Source organism: Oculina patagonica, chromosome 10 (assembly GCF_052425735.1).
Source record: "Oculina patagonica isolate OP01 chromosome 10, crgOcupat, whole genome shotgun sequence".
Lineage (NCBI taxonomy): Eukaryota > Metazoa > Cnidaria > Anthozoa > Scleractinia > Oculinidae > Oculina > Oculina patagonica.
Window position 1 is genome coordinate 7,181,129 of NC_135767.1, and position 23,860 is coordinate 7,204,988.

Here is a 23,860-nt window from a genome sequence, read left to right on the forward strand (position 1 = left end):
TAAATCCTCGTTCTTTGGAAGAAACAAGGAGTGTCAACTTTCGGATAAATGAAGACGGATTACGAATGGCAAGCCTTAAACATTTGAGCGAATGTTTTTCAAGAGGCGCTATCCAAGATATAGCATATCAAATCTGCTAAATCCCCCTTCCTTTTTTTCGCCTTCGTAAGAATCTATGACGTCATTTTATGACGTCATTTGGTTGACGTATGACGTTATGAAGCTTGTAGATAGATAACCAAAGACCTAAAAGTATACACAGCGAGCTAATTTTTTTAAATATTTGATGTGCTTTTTTATACTAACAGGGCAAATGATCGCTAATGTTACCGCCACGGATAAAGACAAGGGTTCGAACTCCCTTATCAGCTACAAGATAACATCGGGCGACAACAAGAAGTTTACAATCGACTCTAACTCCGGAGTTATAACAACATCCGAGGATCTGGACCGCGAAGAAGCCTCGTCTTACAACTTAGTCATCACTGCAAGCGATCACGGGACACCTTCTCTTTCATCGACAGTGACAGTGTCTGTAACAGTCCTTGATGAAAACGACAACACGCCGAAGTTTTCAAAGCAGTTCTACCAGGCGTCTGTACTCGAAAATACCGCCATCAAAACGAACATTCTACGTGTAAAGGCAACAGACCCGGACGATGGCTCAAACGGACTTGTCACTTTCGCCATTGTATCCGGGAATACGAATGATGCATTCGCTATAGACAACTCCACTGGGTTCTTATCTGTCAATCAAAATCTGGACAGAGAAGTTGTCGCTTCCTACAGTTTGCTCATCAGCGCATCAGACAATGCTCCGAACCCAAGACGCGACTTTGTACGTGTTAATTTTACTGTTCTGGACGAGAATGACAATAGTCCCGTTTTCGTCAATGTGGCAAATTTCACCGTTGTAGAAAATGCCGCAACAGGAACCGATGTTGGTTCGATCTCTGCAACAGATTCTGATGCCGGTAGCAATGGTCAAGTACGGTTTTCCATTGTTGAAGGCAACGAGGATGGCGTCTTCCAGATAGACACCATTTCTGGCAAGATAACTGTCAATGGAAAAATCGATCGAGAGAAAATAGCAAGTTATACATTAACGGTCATGGCGTCCGATCAAGGCAAACCAGCAATGAAAACCAAGCAGGACTTCTACATTACTGTCGAAGACGAGAATGATAATCCACCTGTATTTGATACTAAATTATTCCGAGGTTTGTATACTTTTGTCAGTTTTGTTCATGATTTTGCAACTTTCATCAGTTACACATGAGTTTGTTTCAAATGTATTTAAACTGCGTGATTTCTCAACTGTCACGTGGCAACTTGTTAAATGTCACGTGACAAATATGGCTCGTTTTACAGAATTCACTGAAGTTTTTCGAGGTGTTTTTAGAAACGAGATCTGTTACGTTATCAAATTTCTAATCCAAGTCTATTTCACAATAAAAGGTACAAAATTCCCTCAGTCATTTCCCCTTTTTAACTGAGCAAAAATGATGTCCGCGTTAACTTGGAATTTTTGATATTATTTTTGATACCTTTTTTGACAAATTTAGTCATCCAAAATTTTATTATCTCTACTTTTTATCAACTCCTTTTCAAAGCTTTTTAAACTCAGCTATATTTGACTGAAAAATGAGTCAAAAACATCGTGACATATTACACCCGTGCTAAACAAACAAGACGGATCGAAATCCGCCAATCACAACCCACTAGTATGACCTTCTAACTTGTGGACCATTTGCGTGAAACCAACAACGGTATACATCGTTTGGATTGTCTTTTCAAACAGCACGTCCAAAGACGATGTCGAAAGATGGATGTAGAAAGATAGCTATATATGCACGTAACACTGAAAGCGGGTGTAAAATGCTAATCGTGATTTTCTTTTTCAGGTGCTGTAAAGGAGAACGTTGCTGCCGTTTCTAACGTTGTCCAAGTAAAAGCAAGCGATGAAGATGACGGTTCCAATGCAGTGATCAGCTACAGCATTACATCGGGAAATTCTCAATCGTACTTTGTTATAGACTCACAAACTGGTATTATTAACACAACTAAAGCAATAGACTTCGAAAAGACGCCAGCATTCAACCTGAAAGTTTCTGCCACAGATTCCAAATACACCTCATCAGTGAGTGTGATAATTGACGTCATCGATGAGAATGATAACGATCCTTTCTTTAAACAAACAAATTACGTCGCCAGTGTTGCAGAAAATTCCCCCGTCTTGACATCTGTTGTTACAGTCTCTGCGTTGGACGTAGATCCTTTTGGACAGCTGACATACTCCATTGAATCGGTACAACCCGGTAACCATAGCGACGCGTTTAGTGTTGATTTCACCACAGGGCTGATCACCACCGCTGACGTATTGGACCGAGAAATGATTGACAGATACGTAATCACAATAAAAGTGATTGACGGTGGTGAACCTGCTAGAGCTGGTTTTGCTACAGTCACTGTAAACGTGACGGACACCAATGACAACCCGCCTGAATTCAACTCTTCTTCTTTCACGACTGTTATTTCTGAGGCATCAGATATTTCATCCTTTGTCACACAGATCAAGGCTATGGACGCAGATTCCGGTAGCAATGCTAAAATATCTTACAAAATAACCGCTGGTAATGACAGATCTGACTTCGTAATCGCCCCAGACACTGGTATCATAAGAACCAATAGAAAGCTCGACAGAGAGAATATTTCAAACTATGCTCTTACATGTGTGGCTACCGATCATGGACAACCGCCGCTCAGCTCAATGTCAATCATTGTTCACGTGACTGTATCGGATGTAAATGACAACGCACCCATATTTGGACAGTCCGTGTACGTCGTGAATGTGTCTGAAGATGTTACATCCGGGACTGTCGTAGAGGAAGTGCTTGCTGTAGACGTTGATGCTGGACTCAACGGAGCAGTTATTTATAGCATTACGGCCGGAAATGACGAAGGCACATTTGAAATCGGTAACGCAACTGGTAAGTATCGTTTATATTGTGACACCTACACTAACAGTCATACAATTCAGTCGTTGTCATCTAAGCGGTGACACGTTGCGCGAAAATAATTCTCACCCCCTTCCTGGGCAAAATCATGTCACCGTTTCTTTATTTGTGGGCATAGCGTAAATTTACCAATTTTGTGAATAAACTATGGGTAGGAGGCTATTGAATAACAATGCCTCCAGCGCTGGGCAGCATTTAGACACACTCACTGCCTTAAATGGTTATCAAGGAACTATTAGCAGGGGCTGACCCTGCGATGGACCACCCAAGGGGAGGGTGCTATCTCGGTGCTATTCCTATCTCGTAGCAATAACTCTTGTCCCTTACTGCTAGAAAATTGAAGTTGAGTGGCAATTAGACTTCTGCCACTCCCTTCCAAGTAAACTTACCTTACGTTTCCATACCATACCTTAATGTAACACCCAAAAGCACATGGTTTTTCTGACTCTACTTCATCTAACAACTACTTCGTGTAAGTCACACAGGATATAACGCTTACCCTACCTTATTCTACCTCACCTCACCTTATGTCACCTTTATCTGACCTTATCTTGTATCTTTGCTCCAGGTGTTGTTACCGTCTCTAAAGAGGTGGATCGGGAGAAGCGTGACTCGTACACATTAACTATCACTGCAAGTGACTTGGGCAAGCCTCCTCAGAGCACATCTGTACAACTACTAATAACCGTGATTGATGTGAACGACAACAGACCTCTCTTCAACACGTCTTCACTTCAGGGCGCCATCTTGGAAAATTCGCCTGCCGGGACCTCAGTCATGCGTATTATTGCCACAGACGCTGACGTCGGAGTTAATGCAGAGCTCGTGTTCAACTTCACCACAATGGCTTACTCGGATGTTTTCGCTCTCAACTCAACAACGGGAGAAATTACAGCGAAGAAATCACTAGATCGCGAGAAGCAGGATCGGTACACGTTAAAAATAAGCGTCAGCGATCACGGTGATCCGCGGTTGTCGTCATCAGCTGACGTCACGATCACTGTCATTGATGTGGATGACAACTGTCCCAAGTTTGAGCCCGCAGTGTACAATAAGACCATTAGTGAGAATTTGCCGTTCAATCAGAGTATAGTCCAAGTGACTGCTACTGATGTTGATGTGAAGGATAATGAAAAGATGATGTATGCTATTTGGACCGGAAATCAAGGAGGCGCATTTATCATTGATAGACATGGTATGGAAATGCAGATATTTATGTATTTATATTAATTTTTTCTGCTTATCTTTACTTTTTCTTTAGGCCATCCCAATAAAATGTTCGTTTCCCATCGCCCCGTCTCTTGTGATAGTGGGTCGGTCGGCGGGAAAAAAAACAGAATGAACACTTGAAGGTCTGGTTGGAAATACGGGCTGCAGTAAGAAAACCGATTCAAAGTCAACTCGAACGTGGTCTTTTTTCGTTATTCCTAGCTTATCAATGTTAAACAGTCTTTATATAACGAGATCGATTTATTTACGACAAAACAAAGATCGTGGTGAAGTACTTGCTCTGTGACAAGTGCATCTTATTTTTTCAGTTACTTTTCGAAAACAATGGGTCGGTTGGGCGATGGAAAACGAAACATTTTATTGGGATGGCCTTAACGTGATTTGAGATTTTATAGAGGAGTGATTCTGTGACGGGGGGAGGGGAGAAACTTTCTTTGTTACACGACTCAACAGCTGAGAAATCCGGCTGAAAATGCAGAAAACATCAGACGTGAAACATCCAACCCAAAAACCGCCACTATTGGTATTCTATACGCATACATGCATTGATATTAAAACCTTCCCTAAAAAAACAAAATTTTAGGTGACGTCTTTCTAGCAACGGCTTGATTGAAACAGATTTGCACCGTTTCCCGGCACCGCTATGCCGTCAAAGAAAAGTGCCGACATTCTCTCCTCCCCTGTTCTGTGACGTTTAGATAAACATTACAATCAAACAAGAAGTAATATATCAAATACGAGAGCGAAAGTGTCTTTCGTCACTTTTCCAAACACCGAGAAGATAGTTGAAATAACGACGCGCAGCGAAGAATATTTTACAAAATTCAGAATTTGGTTATAGGAAATATGGTCTGTCTTCTCTTTTCATCTCAATCATATTTTAACTGTAAATCTTCCCGTCTTTCGCTCCCTTCATAATTAATAACAATCGATAACATTTATGATAAATGACTATGGATGAATTTTATTTTTGCTGCAGGTTTCGTGAGAGTGAGCTCAGCCGGAGTTGACCGAGAGGTCACCGACACTTTCCGACTGGTGGTCCGAGCAGGTCGCCAAGACTGTGGTGTGAACAATACAGGTGGAGATGGCAATCAGGGTAAGGAAACAATAGAAAAGAAAGCATTGATTAATTTAACTTGGCTTATAGTGGTGCAGTTTCTGAAATAACTAAAGGAACAGTGTCGCAGATTTTAACCGAATTTAAGCATCAGAAATGGCCATTAAATACGGTGAAATATAAAAATAACCGCTTTAAACTGTGTGGTAACATTTCAATAACACACAAAAGAAGGTACGGATGGACAAAAGTGAAGAAAATGGAATAGGATTGCGATATGAGTTGAAGTTAATTTTTAAGCTGAACAGTTTTCAAATGTATTTTCGTTTGCTTGTAACTTTAAATTATAACGCCCGGGAGACATATTTGGTTTAATGAAGCTAGGTTTTGTAATTTAGATCCATAGAAGTAACTTCTTCGCAAACATTAAGTTTCTAAGAGAGTTATAGAAAGTATTTGGCAAAACTTAATAAAATAAACTTAACTCAGCCGTGACACAGTCCCTTTAATATGGAGTTTGGGATGGTGATTTTTTTGTGTTACATCTAACTGACAACAACAGCAACAATGATCTTAATTGTCTTACTTTAAGGATTTACAATTGGACTGGCTTGTAGGTAGCTGGTGTTAGTTTTATTTTTAGGCCGAGCAAGAGCCTAGATTCAAAGCACCAGGTCCTCCACAAAAATAGAGAATTCATTCATTATTATGTCTTCTAGGGGGAAGAGGGGGTGAGGGAATCGCTGTAAGGATTTTAAAAGTTTTGTTGAACGACAATACACGAAGACTAAACCTCTGCATCTCGATCGTGGAGTCGAATATATTATTCATTAGGTCACCACGCCTCCCACCAAAACAAATACATGGAATACATGTTCTTTTCTTGTTTCCTGACAGCCGAAGGAGGATCAGAGGACAAATTAGCGGCCACAGCTGTTGTCAACATTATAGTGACTGATGAAAACGATAACCCTCCTCGCTTCAGTCGATCCTCTTACGAATTCGAGCTCGATAGCCTGAATGACATCGAGATTGGCAAAGTTGAGGCGGTCGACGACGATCTAGGTTCGGGTGGAATCGTAAAGTTCCGACTTCTCGGACAAACTGAGGTGAGACTTCTAGTGCTCGACGTTTTGAGGTAGTTTTTGGTAATGAACTGTTTTGCGAAATAAAAAAAACTGACGTAAATTTTCATATTTAAAACAACGGCTCTTTTTTACTTATTTTTTAACCTAATGAAATGATCTATCTCTAGTTATCACCCATAACAGGTTTACTGATGAATAAAAAATACAAGGGAAGGGGAAAATCTCGTCAAAAGTATTTAATGCATTCCTTTGCAACTGATAAGACGCTCATTTTGAAAACTGTTAGTAAACGTACTTCAAGTCACGCCATGCAAAAAGATTCTGTCACGCTAGGCCTATCTTCTTTCGGTGATTCCTTTAAGGGCCCATTACAGTATCTTTTGGGGCCGTTGCTAGGGAGATATCAATTGGCTGTAACTTGATATATCTTTGCTTTTATTTAACCAAATTTAGACAGGAGTTTTAGAGTGCGACTGCAAGTCAGTTGATGACGTCATCGGTGCACGTCTAATGTCACGTGACCCAGAACAAAAAACTGAGTTTTACGCAAGAAACTTACGGTCTCATTCATAGTTTGTAGTATTATATCAATCAGTACGTTTATCTTAAAAAATGTAAGCATGCGTTTTCCGCTAGCACAAAAACTTGAAAAATAAGTAAAGAAAATGTGTTCTTTTGACCACGTTTTTGAACACAACTTAAATGTTGTTTTGATTTTCCGGAAACGCATGCTTACGTTTAAAGAAAAATGTATTTTCTTTCGATTTACTGCAAAAAACAGAAGGTACGTTTTTTTCCTTCCGAGAAAAACTCGCATTTCGTCCGTACCGGAAGTAAAATTATACGGTGAATGATTGGTTGAAATCATCGTAATTGACATTGCTGCACTAAGTTGGCTTTCCCCCCGCTCACGTACGCTTCAAAAACTATAATTTTTCGACACGGCAAACTTTACTACTTGCTTGTATTCGGACAGCTTTAACAACGTTTACTGTCGCTCAACTAACATGTAGAGGCTAAGACAAATGTAAACAAAGGCGGTCGTAAGTATTAAAAAGAGTTTAGTGTGAGTTTCTTTATTTTCGGCTTGTAATTTGCGAATTAGCCGTAAACGGCGTAATCATGTTTTGTCAAGGAGGCTACAATTCATAGTTCGGTTGAATAAACAGTTAACGTTTGTAAGCTGAAATGTTTTTATACAGGTGTTTTATATAGTTTAGTTTTCGCAGTTTTGTACCTTACTGAATTTGTCCTGTGGTTAGAATGTTGTACGAATCATAATCAGCAGTTTCTGCAAGCAATTTACGGCAGATAAATCGAGTTCATTCCTATATTTCTGCGCTAACTGCGTAAAAATTATCTTACCTTCGTTTCGCGAACGAAATGAATCGCTGTCTTTTTTTTCTGAGCTTCGTTAAGTTCTAGTGACAGTGGTTTAATTTTTGTCAGTAGCTTTCACAGATTTCTTCAGTGAGTTGAAGGGGAAACTGATGAAAATACGATAGCGCCGCACATTCGCATGTTTTCTAATGCATCGGCAGTCGGCACTACTTTTAAAAATATTTCGGCGGTTTCGGATACTTGCTTCAGGCTTCGTATATGTTTTGCAATCATTTAGTATGACAAACTTTTTTTATTTCAATTTACCCAGTTTGCTTTTACTGCAGAACAAATTTCCGTGATTGGAATATGATTCTAACCGAAAGGGAACTAAACTCGCGTAAAATTTTGCCGCTAAGCTGAATCACGAATGCGAGAAAACCGGAAATAAAATTGCACTTGCGTGGCAACCGCGTAGCTTAGCAACGAGATACTGTAATGGGCCCTTAATAGTTGCAAAGCGTAAATACTTCGTAGTTTTTTTCAGGATTACAGAAGATCAAGATCGCAGCGATTGCAAAACTTTTGTCAGGTCAACAGAAATCGAATTTACTCAATAACTTATTATAGGAATATAACGAAGCATTTGAACAACGCGAACAAATTTTACGCGAAATAAAATTAATGCGAGTTTAAGAAAAGTTCTGGTTAGATGCTTATAGTGAACGTGTTTACATAAATAAAATTAACAAAAAATCATGTATCGTTAATTTCCTATAATAAGGGAGTGCGAAAGTGCGTGACCTAGCGAGACATCCATACCTGGTCATAACGTGACCTGCTGAGCGTGACTAAACTCCGTTATTCTCTTTGTAGGTTGAGAAAAAGTGGAAAGTTACGGTGCAAGCTTATGACATGGGCACTCCAAGTCTCAACAGCTCTATTGACGTTATTATCACATCAAGGTATGTATCGAAGTAACTGTCATAGTCTAGTGTAGTGTCACGTTGGAGATGGTTGAGAACCTGAGAAAAGTTTGATCAGTAGTATAAAGTCGCTCGTTTTGGTCATTGAATAAATTTTAAATGTGTTCCTGGGGAATATCAAACTTTATTTTCTCGTTATCTTTACATAATGGAATCATTATCAACAACATGTTTTGACGCTCCTCTCTCACTTCCCCCCCCTTTTTTCCCTCCCTCCCTCCCTCTCTCCCTCCTTCCCTCCCTCCCTCCCATCCTCCCTCCCTCCCTCCCTACCACTCTCCCTCCTTCCCTCCTTACCTACTCTCCTAGCTACATACTCTCCTCCCTCCCTTCTTGTCAATTTACTTCTCTCCCCCTTCCCTTCCTTCTGTACTCAACCTGTCTTTGTTCATAACAGATAGTAAATCGGAAGCCAGTTCTATAAGAGATAGAAGGTCATAAAAATTGCTTATTTCCAATCTAAACTTTATCACTGTTTGAACCCAATGCCCAGAGAAAACAAATATAAAGTCAGCTCTTATTCAGGAAGCAGAAATCTTATGTAGAGGCGAATAGTGGCGTATACTTCATGACTACCTTATTTCATCTCTCTTAGCTTGTAAGAAAAATAGTCACAAATTACCTCATTCTTTGCATTTCTTTTTTGATTTGCAGAATCACTTGTAATGCTATGGTGTTTAGAGTCACTGAGGATGGCGTTATAAAGGCAGACACTTTATGTAAATTCGTAGAATCACCGAGCAGAGCAACGCGCCTTGTTGGCGAGAAACATCAAGTAAGGAACTTTGTTAACTTTTTACGCATCTCAATTACAAATTTTTCTTGACGACGGTGGAATCATTGCCTGAAAACTTTACAAATGCCGAAAAATGGAATAACCGCACACAGTCACAAAAGAGAGTTCAATTTTTGTTTCCTCGTGTCGTCTTGTTGACTAAAGATTTTCGGAGTCTGACTCGTAAAAACTCGCGTCGTTTTTTAGTAGAAATTAAGAAAAAAATGAAAACTCCTGTGTTTTACTGAAGACTTTCCCAAGAATGTTACTTTTCTAATTTCTTGTGCAAAGCCGATTTATGCAAAGAAGATTTTCTATAGGCTTCTGAATCTTGGACAAAACTAGTTGAAACAAACGCATTTCACGCATTTTTCACAAATGTCCTGACCAGCAAGCGGGTAAAAATATTTTATCACCCTCTCCCCCTACTCAAAGTTGTTTCTTGAGGTTTTCATTTCGACAGACTTTGTTTTGAAAACGGAGCATTAATAACTTTGAAATGAGGGGAAGGGGTTGCAAAACTGAACTCTGTTAGCTAAGTTAGTGAAAATTTGCTAAGTGTTTCAACAGTTTTGTCCAAGATTGTAGCTAAAAATTAACTACGAAATTTGAAATGACTTTGCGCCACTGAGTTTTAGTTATCACGGTTTGGGTTTTTTTCTCTTATTTTTTTTTAATCAATGAAGAATGCATTAATTCTGTGATTTTCTTGTAGTTGAAATGTTCAGCCAAGGGTAACACGCAAGCGCAGTACCGCTGGATGAAAGACGGTCGCTTCGTCTCTAACTGGAATAATTTCGGCGATTACGTCATTGAACAAATGACTGAAGAAGACCAAGGCGGCTACGCGTGCCTGGCTTCAAGTTCAGCGGGCCTGATACAGTCTAGTGTTGCTTACATGACAGTGAATGGTAAGTTGGCCAAAAAAACTGATAGGTCCGTATGGCGTGCAAAGGCCAACGTCACGCAATACACTACACATACGATTAATATCTGCTTTTGTTTTGTTTTAGATCCGCCAAAGATCGTGACACACCCAAGTAACAGCAGTGTGGAGCTCGGTGGTGAGGTGACTCTGTCGTGTAACGCGTCTGGAGACCCGCAACCAACGTTTCAGTGGTACAAAGACAACATCAAGATGGTAGAGAGTGACGACATAGATCCCTCCCTGCCAGAGCTTGTTTTGAAGGACGCGCTGGCTCAGGACGAGGCTTGGTATTACTGTGAAGCTACCAATGTAGCGGGTAAAGCGAGATCTAACCGGGCTATACTCAAGGTTTTTGGTGAGTAGTGGGGTGTAACTCATGTTTGTTATTGCATTGTTCTTACCAAGTGGCACAAGCCTTGTTGATGTCTTTAGCTGAAATGAAAAGGAAGGAGGAGAAATGGGGCGAGCCCCACGTGGCATGGTGAAGGGACCTATAAGGGGAAACTTAGGTTTAGACAACGCTTTCTGATTGAACCTAAACCCATTCACACCAGCAAAACCTTTTTAATTAAACCAGGTTTAACTAATTGAAAATCAGCTACAGAAAACTGAGGGCTAAATTTTATATAACTAGTGTTCAAGTAAACTCTTCCTTATTCTTTTATTGTACTAAATTTAAAGACGAGAAATATTAGTTAGCAACTTCAACGAAAAAAACAATTTTGGTGTGAATGGTACACTAGACACACATCGTAAACAAACAGCTATAGAAGAATGTTCCTCACTACTAACTTTATTTGTGCTCTTGCCGCTTCCTAATTGCCCTGTTACATAAGATAAAGGATTTTATCTCGCTTGAAGGATTCTCAGCTCATTTCAAACTATTTCAGTTTAAAAGCAATTATGGGTAGCTTCCCGCAGGGGAATGGAAACATTTTCTGTCGTTGCACTCTGACAAAGAACGCTTAAATTCAATGAGCTGGTACTGACTCTTTACGTTACAAACTACAGATAAGCTAACGTGACATATCTTCGCTGACTGTGTTATTCTTTTCTTTCGTTTCCAGGCAAAAAGGCACTGGTCTCAATGACACTTTCTGTGACGAATCCAAATCAAGAAGGAACATGCCAGATATTTGACATCAAAAAGTTCAAAGTAAGCAAGCTTTTACTAATACACTTGTGCCTCCAAACAAAGCTGGTCTCACTACAGAGGGCCTCCCGGGTGGAGGGGGGGGGGGGGTGTTCATGTTCCCTTGTTCCCAACAACATTTTCCTATTGTTCCCATATTCTCTTGTTTCCGTGTTCCCAATTTTGTTCTCCTTTTGTTCCCATGTTACCAAAAAGTTAATGGTTATGTTCCCTTGAACCCTGAAACCCCTAAGAGAGGCTCATTACAAATGTTTGCAAACTTATGCGCCTTTTGTTTTGTTTTAAGAAACTTCTGAGCGACGCACTGAACGCGAACGTGGAGGTCACTGGTTTCTCGGCTCCCAAGAGATGCGAAGAACACCCGTGTAATTCAAATCCTTGCAAAAACGACGCCGTCTGTTCCAAGAAGGGCTCTCAATATGAATGCCTGTGTAAACCGGGGTGGTCTGGTGACCACTGTGAGTTGGACATTAATGAGTGCAGTGGAGGTATGTATCCATCGTTAGTCTCGTTCCCACGCCGTTTTTGGGGACGTCACGCAACACTCCCCTATGCATTCCCTTGAGTTTGAAAACGTTATGTCACGATGTTATAGTGGTGTTTGTTGGTTATTGGTTTTGGTTTTTATTTTTTTTGTAACAGCACCCCATGCAAACTTGATTTTCCCAGTACATGATTTTCCTGTAAAGGCCAGGATCTCGTTTTACCTGTGTTTAAGTTTAGGCAAAGGCTGATTTACACGAATTATGAAGTTCCCGAATTATGAAGTAATATTTTTGAGATAATAAAAGACCATAGCGTAACAACAGATTGCCTTTGTAGTTTTGCTAACACAAGCCATTTTTTTTTTTGCCTTATAAAAGACTTAAAGGCTACAACCGAATTCTTAATAATAATAATAATAATAATAATAATAATCAACTTTATTTATAGAGGGTGAACACATAACAGTAAAAAACTGAAAAACCAGTGGCCCTCTTCCGTTTCTCGAAAGGGGGAACATTAAACTGCAATACGATTATCTGGGCTTCAAAGTTGTTTTCATTCATTAGGTGAATAACAATTCTGAGACTCACAATTATCACACATTTTGACCATTTGAGCGCAGTTGCTCTTCATTGCAAATAATTCTTCGGTGTTGAAAATAAAGTGTGGTAGGGATCTCTGCAAGGTTACAAAGAGTCGAGCTAAACAGAAATTAGAGCTAATCTTTTTTTTCCATTTTTGTAGATCCTTGTTTTTATAACGGCTCGTGTACAAACACAGATGGTTCGTACAAATGTAACTGTACATCGGCCAAGACAGGGAAGAACTGTGAACTAGAGAAGGCAGCTTGCGACAATAATCCATGCAAAAGCTCTGAGATCTGTGCGCTGTCTGAAAGATCGTCTGGTGGATTTCAATGTGTCGATAAACAACTCGAGATGGCCATGGTTTTGGCTGGAGACAAGCGCCCTAGTAAATTTGATCTGGAAAAAGAAATTGAGAATTTAATCAAGTCTGCACCAAACAACGCCAATTCGGTAAGATGACTTAATTAAGAAATGTATAACGGCTTTACACTCAAATCCGCACATCAAGTTCGGGTTCATAGTAATTTTCTTATTATCTGTTGTGCGAAAAAGTTTACCTATCACATAAAATTATTTTATGTTATATTATGTTTTGAATATTTCCAGATAGAACACGATCACCTGCGCGTTGCTTTTTAATGGGAAAATAATTCTTGATATGTGCCTTAAAAGTGCATAAAATTTAGGTATTTCATAACCGCACACAGAATAACAACGAGGCCGATTTCCAGTCATCTTGTAACGAACAATCTTGGTCAATAAAGAATATATTATATGAAAGTAATAACGTCATTTTTCTTGCGGGACATGGCGGGAAATCCCGAGTGCGCAAGGTGGCCACATCTTGCATGCCCGGTCAGATAGCCAATCAGAACGCAGGATACCGTTTTATTTAGCAATACAAAAACTAAACTGCAACATTTTTACTTCTGCCAACAAGGAATATGGTATGCTTTCTATTTTTAATATTTCTATTTTATTCATTTTTTACAGAGTATTACAGGTAGAAGAATAAGAAGGGCTGATGCTAACAAAGTGGACTACGGCGCATGCTCTGTCCGTATTATTAGCTACAAGGAAGGACAGGTTCGTTTCGTACTGCTCTGCCCACCGGAAATGAAGCCAATTGAGCCGCAAAATACGCAACAGTTTGTGTGTGGTTTGATGTTTGACGCTGATAGATCAAAGTCTTGCGGCGGAAGTGACGCAATGAAAACTCCGATTCCACCAACGACCAGTCCTCCTCTTGAGCCGCTAGAGTAAGTCGCTTTACCTGTTGTTGTTGACCAGAAACCCATAAGGGTTGAAACGTGTAACTCCCTATGATTCGCATTGTACAAAGCGTTTGTACATTCGTTTACACTAAGTACCATATTTGGAAAATCACGAGAAACATTTAACCAATCAAAATTACTATATTTGGATTAAATTCACAGCGCGCGCCAGCTCGCGCTCGATGGCGTAATCTTGTGTTTGAACAAGCTTGGTTGAATAAAGTTAAATTCTCCTGTTTCATCTTCATGAAGTAGTCTGGAGAACTTCGCTTCGATACACATAATGAATTTCTTTAGTTTCTGTAAGAAGTTTACGGCGTTTAGGTCGAAATTCAAGCAACTTACCGCAAAACCAAAAATTTTGTTGCGTGTGTCATTACGTGTATAAAGCATTCGCGTACAAATTCTCCTTGTTTCCAAATATGGTACTTAGCAAAATGAATATTTAAACGCTGTGCGCGCGCGTTACACGTTTCAACTCTTATGGGTTTCTGTGTTGACTTAATTAGTCCCTCCCAAAAATCCAATTTCAAAGGGGTAGTATCACGAGAATTCTTATAAGTTTTTGTGCAAACTATGATAGAATTATGAGGGTGCATCACAAAATAACTTTTGAACAACAAAAAGGCATAAATTCGAATTCATTCTACAGGGTGTGAATAAATGTAATCAATGGTTTATAAGTGACTTTCTTCCAAGTAACACTGTCAGAATTGAAAACGTCGGCTCGCCATTTTTTAAAGTTTAAGACCACTACTGTCCTATCCGTCCGTAGCCAAACAATCTTTTGACAATTTTCATGACTAGTACAGTACATTTTAGCAACGCCAGGCCACTATTAGTAGACTTCCAATTAATACCAACACCTCCCATGGATTTTCAAGTAGCACTAAATCATGGTGACACTGTAATATTATTTAGTTTACAGTGAAGGCTTTAGGTAAAGGCTTTAAGTAAAGGCTTTAAGTAAAGGCTTGTGTCAAACTGCGCCTGTAAATAAGAGCTTTCTCTGCTTTGAAAATCTTTCCTACGAATTTAAAGCGTTCTCACTCTCCTTCGAAGCTCTTGTTTGGAACATCACTCCAGGCTTTTTCCATGAAGAGGAGACAAATATTGCGTGACACGAAGATGTGTTGCGTTGTCACATAACACTTCTCCAAACTGGAACGGAAACTAGCTTCGTGACCACGCAACCACGTACATGATGGAGCGAAGGAGGCAAGAACGATCTTAGCTTAATTTCTTCAAGACAGTGCTAGTTATTTACTGTGGGGTGGTAATATATTGTTTTTATGTGCAAAGAGCCTTACTGAATATGCAGAAACGTCGTTCTAAAAATACCCTTTGGGAATACTGCTTCTCAAATGCACGGAATATTGCTTCTCCTAGTGATGTGCTCTTGATGGCGATAAGATGTCGTAGATATCGTCCAATTCTCACTACTTATTATCATCCATCTGCTTCCTTATTTCTCCTCTGGGAGAATAGGGCCTTTGTTATACTTTATTATTACTTTATTATAGTAAATATAAATAGAGTTTTCTTGGGAGAATTTGTATGTTGAAATAACACAATGGTAACTTAGTTAAACATTGTTTTGTTTTCTTCTACAGGGTCAAGTTAACATTATTTGCTCGAGACAGCGAGTCTGGAAGCGACTTAGACGCCAGTAAAATTATTGAAATGATCAATAATGGAGAAGCCGAGGGCTTAGAGAAATATGGCTTTAAAGTGGAAAGTGCTAAAGAAAGTAAGTTCTTTTCTTCTACTTTGAATTCGTTTTGTGTAGTCTATGTATGACTGCCTCGCGCCCCATCTATGTTTTAACTGTTTTTGCGTGAAGGGCTGTAGATTTGCGAAATTGCTATCGGTTTTTCTTTTGGCCTGAAGTTTGGGGTGATTTTAAAAGAAAACAATGCAAAAAAAACGAGAAAAGCTGTTTAAAAGAGTATTACATTGGAACTCCGATAAAACGAACCTCTTTATAATGCTTAAAAACGGGCAGCTTCGAGCCAAATAGCGCATACTGCCCGAGATTATCCCGGTTTCGATAGCATTAAGCAGCTAGGAGTATTTCTACTCCCCCATGGATGGTTGCAAGTCCATCGCAGGGTTACCCCCCCCCCCCCCACCAGCATTATTTCGCTGGTATCCTTTAATACACCTGGGTAGAGAGAGACACTATGAGAGTAGAGTGTCTTGCCCAAGAACGCAACACAAGTGACCCCGGTCCGGGCTCGAACCCGGATGGTCCACTTCGGAGCCCGGCGCGCTAACCATTAGACCACTCCACTGCTTATAATGTACATCAAAAGTGTAGTTACCATAATGCAATTCTTCAGGCCAAAAACCAGTTTTCACTGCATTGCATTAAAAATGCAAAAAAAGGGCCGTATGTTCATATATATCTGATCATTAAAAACTGCATTTCTTTTTGTTTGTTTTTTCAGGCTACAAGGAACCACTGACAGGTAATTATGAATAAGATTTAGTTCACTAAAATATTCACTCAAACATTTTGAGGGAAATTAAGCTTTCCTCCGTTGCACAAGAGCCGCCGCTCTGCATAAGACAACATGGCATGTTGTCTTAAAGGGACTCTGTCACGGATTTTACCAGATTTTTGAACAGCCAAAATTTATATCTGTGTCGCAGGAAACCTAAAAATAATTGTCCATTTTTAAAAAAAAAATTTCCATATCAGAGCACTGCAACTGGTAACGAGCATCTTTGGCTGCGGATGGCACGAATGGACGTCTTCAAGTTGTTTCCGCGCGTCATCAAAAAATCGATATTTATAACCATAGCTTGATTTCTTTCCGAAACTTAAGGTTGTATCTTCCTTAAGATGTTCCAAGATAATGTTTTTTATGGGTTTAGCTGCCTACCACTAATTTCAGAAAAATTTAGACCAAAAATCTGCGAAATCCTCGTAACATTATGTCATAGCTGCTTCAGTTAAGGCTTATCTATAAACTTCATATTGGTTTGAAGATGGTTTTTGTGTATGTTGGAAACTGAATAAGAAGCTCTTATGATATGTCTTGGCCTCATGTACAGAATTTTTTTAACACAAATTGGATATCGCATGCGCTGTGAGGTTGATTGGCTAAAACAAAGGTGTTCATCAAAACAAAAACACGGCAAAAAAAACGGAAAAACCAATTTTGCTGTTTAGCGCAAGCATAAGTCAAAATAGCGAAGAAACCAACACCATCCATCAGTATACTGTCATGAAATACTTCGATTTTTACATGAAAAGTTAATTAATAAATGTAGAGAGTGCCCTCGACTGCGGCTGAAGCCTAGTTTACATGAGCAATTTTCATGTGACAATTTATATTTGCTTGTGTAGATAAAAAAATTGGCCAATTTTTTTGTGACAACCGAAAATATATTTGTTGACAAGCTGGCGTGTTAGCTTTTATGTGACAAATAAAGATTGTCACATACGAAAATTGCTCGTGTAGACGAATTGACAAAAAAATGTGACAAATATTGCGTCAGCATATGTGATCCCCAATCCCCCAAACTTTCACTGGGCACTGTGCGCGCGTACCTCTGTGTGTATCTCTGCTGTCCAAGGTCTATTTGGTCTACTGGCGCACTAAACTTTGGACTGCAGACAAATAATTGTTGTGTCATCTACACGATCAAATATATTTGTCACATTAAAATTGTCCTTGCAAACCCGGCTTTATGATATGCGGTCCGTCGCGTCTTATATCAGTATGGCAGATTGCTTGGGCATCTTTACTTGTTAAAGGACAGATTAAAAACAGTTTATTTTGATTTTTTCGCTCATTATCTTTTTCTCTTTTCTCTTTTACAGCTAAACCTAAGTCAAAGCTTGGTTTAATCGTGGGACTGACGGTTGGCTTAGTTTGTCTCATTGTCTGCGTAGCTGCTGTTGCAGTTGTAATCTCAAAAAAGTGAGAATGAAAATATTTTTGTAGCCTACAAGCAAGCTCGCGTGCGGAGTGTCACGTGTGCGAGTCTACAAAGGAAAGGAGACTGGGGCGGAGGGAAAGCGAGTCTGGTAGGAAACTGGGGTGGGAGCTTCAAATTCGTTCTCGTTGCTTCGCTTGTCAGCTCGTTGTCGCGGTTTCGTCATTCGAGCATCAGGCCTCATTATTGGGCCTGCTCGCAGGCTAACAAATTAGTTTTCTAAACCGTTAAACGAAAGGTGAGCTTGAAGTGGAAAAAATATCTCTTTGAAAGGGAAAAATGGAGAATTTGGTGTGGTGTGGTTCCGAAATAACCGACTTGGAAGAAAAGAATGCATTATTTACAGCAACACTACCCAATACAGCGGTTTACACTCGAGTGTCGAAAAACCAAAACCAATTGAAATTAATCTAACAAATCTAACGCAAAATAACACAATTAACCAATAAGAACATGAAACAAATATACGTAACCGGCGCCAAGTGTGGAAAAACACACGTGACCAAGTCATGACTAGTTTTGGTCTTGCATCTGATTGGTCGAGTCGGTGGCGCGTGATTTTTAAACCAGTTACAAGGTTAAACTAATCTGGCCAATTGAAAAACGCGCGAATTTTTGTGAGAGAATCATATAAAGCTCTTCTTTGTAAAGTAATCCAGTGGAAAAATATTTAAATATCTGTGTTCTATTTTCCCTTTAGGCGAAATAAACCTCGCAATTTCCACTACTCTTTCCAACAACGAGCGGTAATGACTCGAATGGACAGCGAGGAATCTATTCTTCAGAGAGACAGGTCTGTCAAGGACATCTCTCGCTCAGAAAAGCACTATCTGAATGTTGCGTATGATGAGAACTGTGATGTATCTGACGATGAAGGACAACAGTTTATGGTGCAAGTTGATCTTGGCAAACCAAAAAACAACAAGAAAGCAGCCGTGGTTAGTAAATTATTATGTCATATAATCAAGCGTTCGGACCGTGCTGGGAGAATATCAGCCTTTTTTACCCACCCATTAATTTTTGCGCGCGCTCATTGGGCAAAACGCATCACGTGGTACAAAATCGGACGACGGGTATCAGCGATTATTAAAAACTAGCAATGGTATATTGAAATTTCTGAGTTTTGATTGGATAAAAGGCAATGGTATATGAACTCATATACCATTGACCACAAATTTGGTAGCCGATAAGCGTCAACGAAAATAGCTGGGAGCTCAAATATTGCAATTCTTTGGGCGTTTTTAATAAAACAATTATAGCCAGCTCGGCGTTACGCGCCTCGTTGGCTATCTACCATCTCATATCCAACGCGCGCTCGTGGAATAATTGTTAATTATACCATGCCATAGAAAATACAGCCAATCAGAATGCAGGAAAGCCGTTGTATATTCGACGGTATTCAACCCAACCTTCCCATCGTGCGCTGCGATCTTATTCTCGACGAAATTTAGTAAGCGTATTTTCTATGACATGGCATAAACTAGTTACACAACACTTTCTCGTGGTATACAATAGGACAAATCGGGCAAGGTGAGTTCTGTATAACTTAGGTCACATCTTCGATTTGCAGGTATGCAATGAACCATACTTCTACGAAAAGATTACCAGGCTAGAAGCTGAAGAAATGCTTTCTTCAATGGTGAAACCAGGCACGTTCCTCGTCCGCGAGGGAGATAGCAGCAAAGAATTCTTTCTGACAGTGCGGGCGCCCGAGGGAGGACCATCGTTTAGGCAACTCCCCTTCAGATACGACAAGGCGAGTGGCTCCCTTGTGACTCAGTTTGGTTCAATGGAAGACAGCCTCAGTTTCAAAACAATGGATGAGCTTGTAAGCCATTTCCAAGTCACACCGATCAAGTTTGACGAGGACTCGCCTGATGTCGTTTTGACCCACCCTTGGAATAAGAGCATAGTTTAGAGTTTTATCCTCCATGTGTGCTGTAATTAGTATGTAAATCATCGAATGTATTGACATTGGAAAAAATATCGCGAATTGTGCTCGAATTTCTCTTCTATGGCATAATTAAGTCAGAAATGTAAGCTTTCATCGAATTCTTAAAGGGACTATGTCACGGGGATTTCGCAGATATTTGGTCTAAACTGTTCTGATATAAGTAGTAGGCAACTTTACAACATTATCTTTGAATATTTAAACTGAAGATATAACCTTTATTTGGGGATAGAAATCAAACTTCGGCAATAAATATCGATTTTTTTGAAGGCGCGCGAAAACGACTTGAAAATATTGGCTAACGTTTTCAAATTGCAATCCATTTCCATCCGAGCCAACCGCAGCCAAACACACTTTTCAACAGTTTTAGTGCTCTAAAAAAGCAATTGTTAATAAAATGGACATTTATTTTAAAGTTTCCTACGACACAAATAAAAATTTTGGCTGTTGAAAAATCTGTTAAAATCCGTGACATAGTCCCTTTTAATATGTATTTAATTTATATCTTGATATCGAAAAATGTCAAATTTTTTTTACCCAACGGTGATCAATTCTAGACATTTGTTTTGGGCAAATCTCCGTAGAAGCGACCGTAGAGTTTCGATTCTTTAACGACCAATCACAAAGTAGCGTGTGTATTCGAAAAGTTTTTACGACATTATTGCTTCACATAATAGTGACGTTACATAGCCTCGCTGACCATACCTTTCCCAGATTAAAGTCAGGACCTGCTCATATCAACAATTTCGTATGATCTCTAGGTAAGATCCTTAAGGGCCTATATACACGCTACGACGTTCTCGTATGCGACAAGATTACGACAGGCCTACGACTTGACTTAGGACCATTTACACGGGCGCGGACGTCTGTCGTAAGGATGTGGTAGGTTGGTTTACACGACGTGATTTCTGTTGTAGTCATAGCGCAAGCGTATCGCATACGATAATCGAAGGCAAAATCGTACCGTCTAATTCGCTACTTAGATATATGTTGTGCCTAAGCTTCGCTACAAATGGAGAAAAAGTTGTTTTGTTTTATTTGGGAACTACCATTACTTCAAACAATCGACAGTGAGAGACTGAATTCAGCTGCGTGCTAATTAACAATTAGACGGCGAGCTCGAGGTTTCTATCGGCTATTAGCATAACCACACTGACCTACTATTGGTAATCGCGCAATCTGATTGGCTACACAGGTGCCTACTATCGATCCGTAGAAGGCTCTCGGAGCGCGCGCTTAGTTTTCGCTTAACTTTATCAATCAAAACCTTCAATAAATCAATTCTAGCGATATTCTGAGTTCAAAAGATCGGTCAGTGGGTTATGCTAACACAATTAGACGGCTCGCTCTCGGTTTCTACCGGCTTTTGATAGTTGACTCGGGGCTTCGCCCCTCGCCAACTATCAGCCGATAGAAACCTCGAGCTTGCCGTCTAATTGTTAAATAGTTGGCGAGGGGAACACAAGTAATCGGGGGGGGGGGGGGATTTAGAAGAGCTTTTACGTAAATTGCTATTGAGTGTTAAAATATCTTAATTTACCAGTATAATGGTATATTTTTGTAATATTTAATGAGTAATAAATTGAGCCGTTTTGCAACATTCTTTGAACTAAAGAAACGTTAGATAGATAATATTATAATTTGGTTTGAATGATGCAAAATCGATTAAGGCTTTGATACATATTGTGAAATATTTGAAAAATACGTCATTAGTGTGGATATGTAAATCTCTGCTGAGAAATAAAACTAATATTAAAAACGTTAAAGTTATTTTGTTAGATTGTTCTATGATTACTCGAAGAATTTGCGTTAAAATCAGTTTTAAGCGATTTTCGATTGAGTGTCGTTAAACCAAAACCAAAGTAATTACTTAATTGAGCCAATCCAGGCTCCTGGCCAATCACAAGGAAAAACAGACAATCCAGCCCCCCCCCCCCCCCCACTTTTTACCATTACAAGAAAAATAATATTGAATTAAAAGAACAAACCAAAAATTAATGAAAATATTTCGTTTCTTGACTCCATATTATTGATTTAGTTTGTAAAGGATAAAAGTAACAGCAGTTACTTTTGCCCAATAGACTTGCCTTCAACTTAGATATATAAAAAACAAGTAAATGCGGAGAATTGTCTTAAAGGTTTTCAGTTATAATCGAAAAATGTTAGGCTACTACAGGATCATGCCCTTTATTAAAAACTGTTTTTAAGGGCGAATGGACTTCTCATGAAATTGGTCAGTTTCGATCCGAACAAATGGGTTAAGTTTATAAGACAATACGGTTTGTTTTCGAACTCATGCTAAAGGTAATTCGTTTTGTAACAATGCAAATTAAATTGTCTTTTCTGTTTTCATTCGTTCTGGTAACGTCTCAGTTGCCGCGGTACTTCAACATGGTGAGAAAGGTTCGTGTCTTGATGTAAGGTTTAAATGGTCAATGAGTGGTTATATCGAAAGTTTTATGGAGCAGTGTCTCTTTATCGCAACTTTTTGTCGTTTTACGCTGAACGTTAAAAGTTTTAATTTCAAATGCATTTCCCGGTATCGAAGAGAAATCCAAATCCAAATTCCCCCTCCCTGGTTGGTTCACAAGTTGCGATGGATTTAAAATATATTGTGCGACATTCACAAATAACAAAAATACGAAATAAAATCAGCAAATCACTATTGGCAACTGAATTGATTTATTTCAACTGATGAAAGTGTTAGTGCTTTTGTTAAGTAGTACAATTGAGTTAGATCCATTAAAAATGACGCGACATTTAATGCCAAGCCGCTGTAACTTCTAAACCTTGTCATTTACAATTACTTTTGCTACTTTAATTATACAATTTACTTATTATCGTTTACATTCTAAAATGTCCTTATAACAAGAATTCCACGCTTTTCTGAGAGTCTGAATGGGGTTTAGTGTTTAGTGATATTTGCCCATATTTTTTAGTGTTTGCTGTTAAATTGGCTAATTTTCTAATGTTTACTGTTTCCGGAGAAAATACTGTTAAGTGTTTGGAGGGTTTCTCGTGAAAAACTCAGTCTTTTAGCATTGTAAATTCTTATCTGCTCTTCGAAAATCGGTAATAAAATCACTCATGAACTTTGAGCCTGTGCTGTGAGTTCTCCTCGGAAATCCTCGGTAGTCTTTGGAAAACTTCGGCAGTATACGAGAATCTTCGGTAGTATTCAGAAATCTTCCGAAATGATCGGGAATCGTCGGAAAATGGCCGAAAACTATTGTCATTTTTGGAGTCGTTTTTGTTTCTTTCTGGATAAAATTTACTGTTACAGTGAATTTTTTACTGTTAGTGTTAAAATGCCTAAAATGTAATTGTTTCACGTTACAGAGCCAAAAATTTAAGCGTTTAGTGTTATCGAAGTACCCCCATTCAGACCCTCTTTTCTGTATAAATGAACGAGGAAACCATCACCTTATGACTAATTGCGGCTTTAATCGTTGGTTAATTTGGCTTGCCAACTAGCTAGGCCGGAGTTTCTTGCAAACGAGGCCGTTAGGAAGGTCAGAGCGCACGTGACACGCGAGATCATTCCAAGAACCCGATGCTCTGTATGGAAGGTCCACGTCTCGGTGCCCAGAAACCCACATGTGGCCACATGGCTCTGCGCCATTCCTATTCGGTTCATTCGCAGCCCAATTGAAGTAGACTGGAACTGAATAATCACTCCAGTAGAACCTGTCTGTAATCCACTCCAGTCCAATCCACGCCTGTTTCAGCGATGGAGCTTTCTGTCTCACGAGTTGCAGGACAAATTCGTTTTCTTCAGCGCTGTTGATCTTTACCAGGTCTGCTCCTTGGCCGCTGCACCATTGTTTAGCATCAGAGTAAGACTTGATCTGACCGCTCACCAAATAACAGTAAGCTCCAAACTCAGTCCAACCTAGAGGGCAGGCACCTGAAAACGAAAATTAATTGCTTTCATTGAGTTTTAGGTCATTTCATCGAAATAGAAATGACAATAGATTTTCTTTTAAACTTTGCCTATTGGTTGTTCATTTTAAGAGAACTTTATTATAGAAATTAAAAGGAGAGTTCTTGTATTCGT

The 23,860-nt window shown here is 39.4% G+C and overlaps 1 protein-coding gene across 1 annotated transcript in view; it reads left to right on the top strand.

The window, feature by feature from the left end:
• The window catches only part of LOC144628271 (protocadherin Fat 4-like), a 40,061-nt gene extending 19,264 nt beyond the window's left edge, over nt 1-20,797 (top strand). Inside the window, exons 18-35 of the mRNA XM_078486342.1 lie at nt 309-1,220; nt 1,905-2,990; nt 3,586-4,212; nt 5,227-5,346; nt 6,205-6,416; nt 8,592-8,680; nt 9,356-9,476; nt 10,192-10,387; nt 10,490-10,759; nt 11,472-11,560; nt 11,844-12,045; nt 12,788-13,080; nt 13,624-13,889; nt 15,518-15,654; nt 16,355-16,375; nt 17,737-17,836; nt 18,553-18,790; nt 19,423-20,797. Coding sequence (XP_078342468.1) covers nt 309-1,220; nt 1,905-2,990; nt 3,586-4,212; nt 5,227-5,346; nt 6,205-6,416; nt 8,592-8,680; nt 9,356-9,476; nt 10,192-10,387; nt 10,490-10,759; nt 11,472-11,560; nt 11,844-12,045; nt 12,788-13,080; nt 13,624-13,889; nt 15,518-15,654; nt 16,355-16,375; nt 17,737-17,836; nt 18,553-18,790; nt 19,423-19,770 — 5,327 coding nt within the window. The 3' untranslated portion in view covers nt 19,771-20,797. The remainder of the gene's footprint in view (nt 1-308; nt 1,221-1,904; nt 2,991-3,585; nt 4,213-5,226; nt 5,347-6,204; nt 6,417-8,591; nt 8,681-9,355; nt 9,477-10,191; nt 10,388-10,489; nt 10,760-11,471; nt 11,561-11,843; nt 12,046-12,787; nt 13,081-13,623; nt 13,890-15,517; nt 15,655-16,354; nt 16,376-17,736; nt 17,837-18,552; nt 18,791-19,422) is intronic.
• Nucleotides 20,798-23,860: the final 3,063 nt, after the last annotated feature.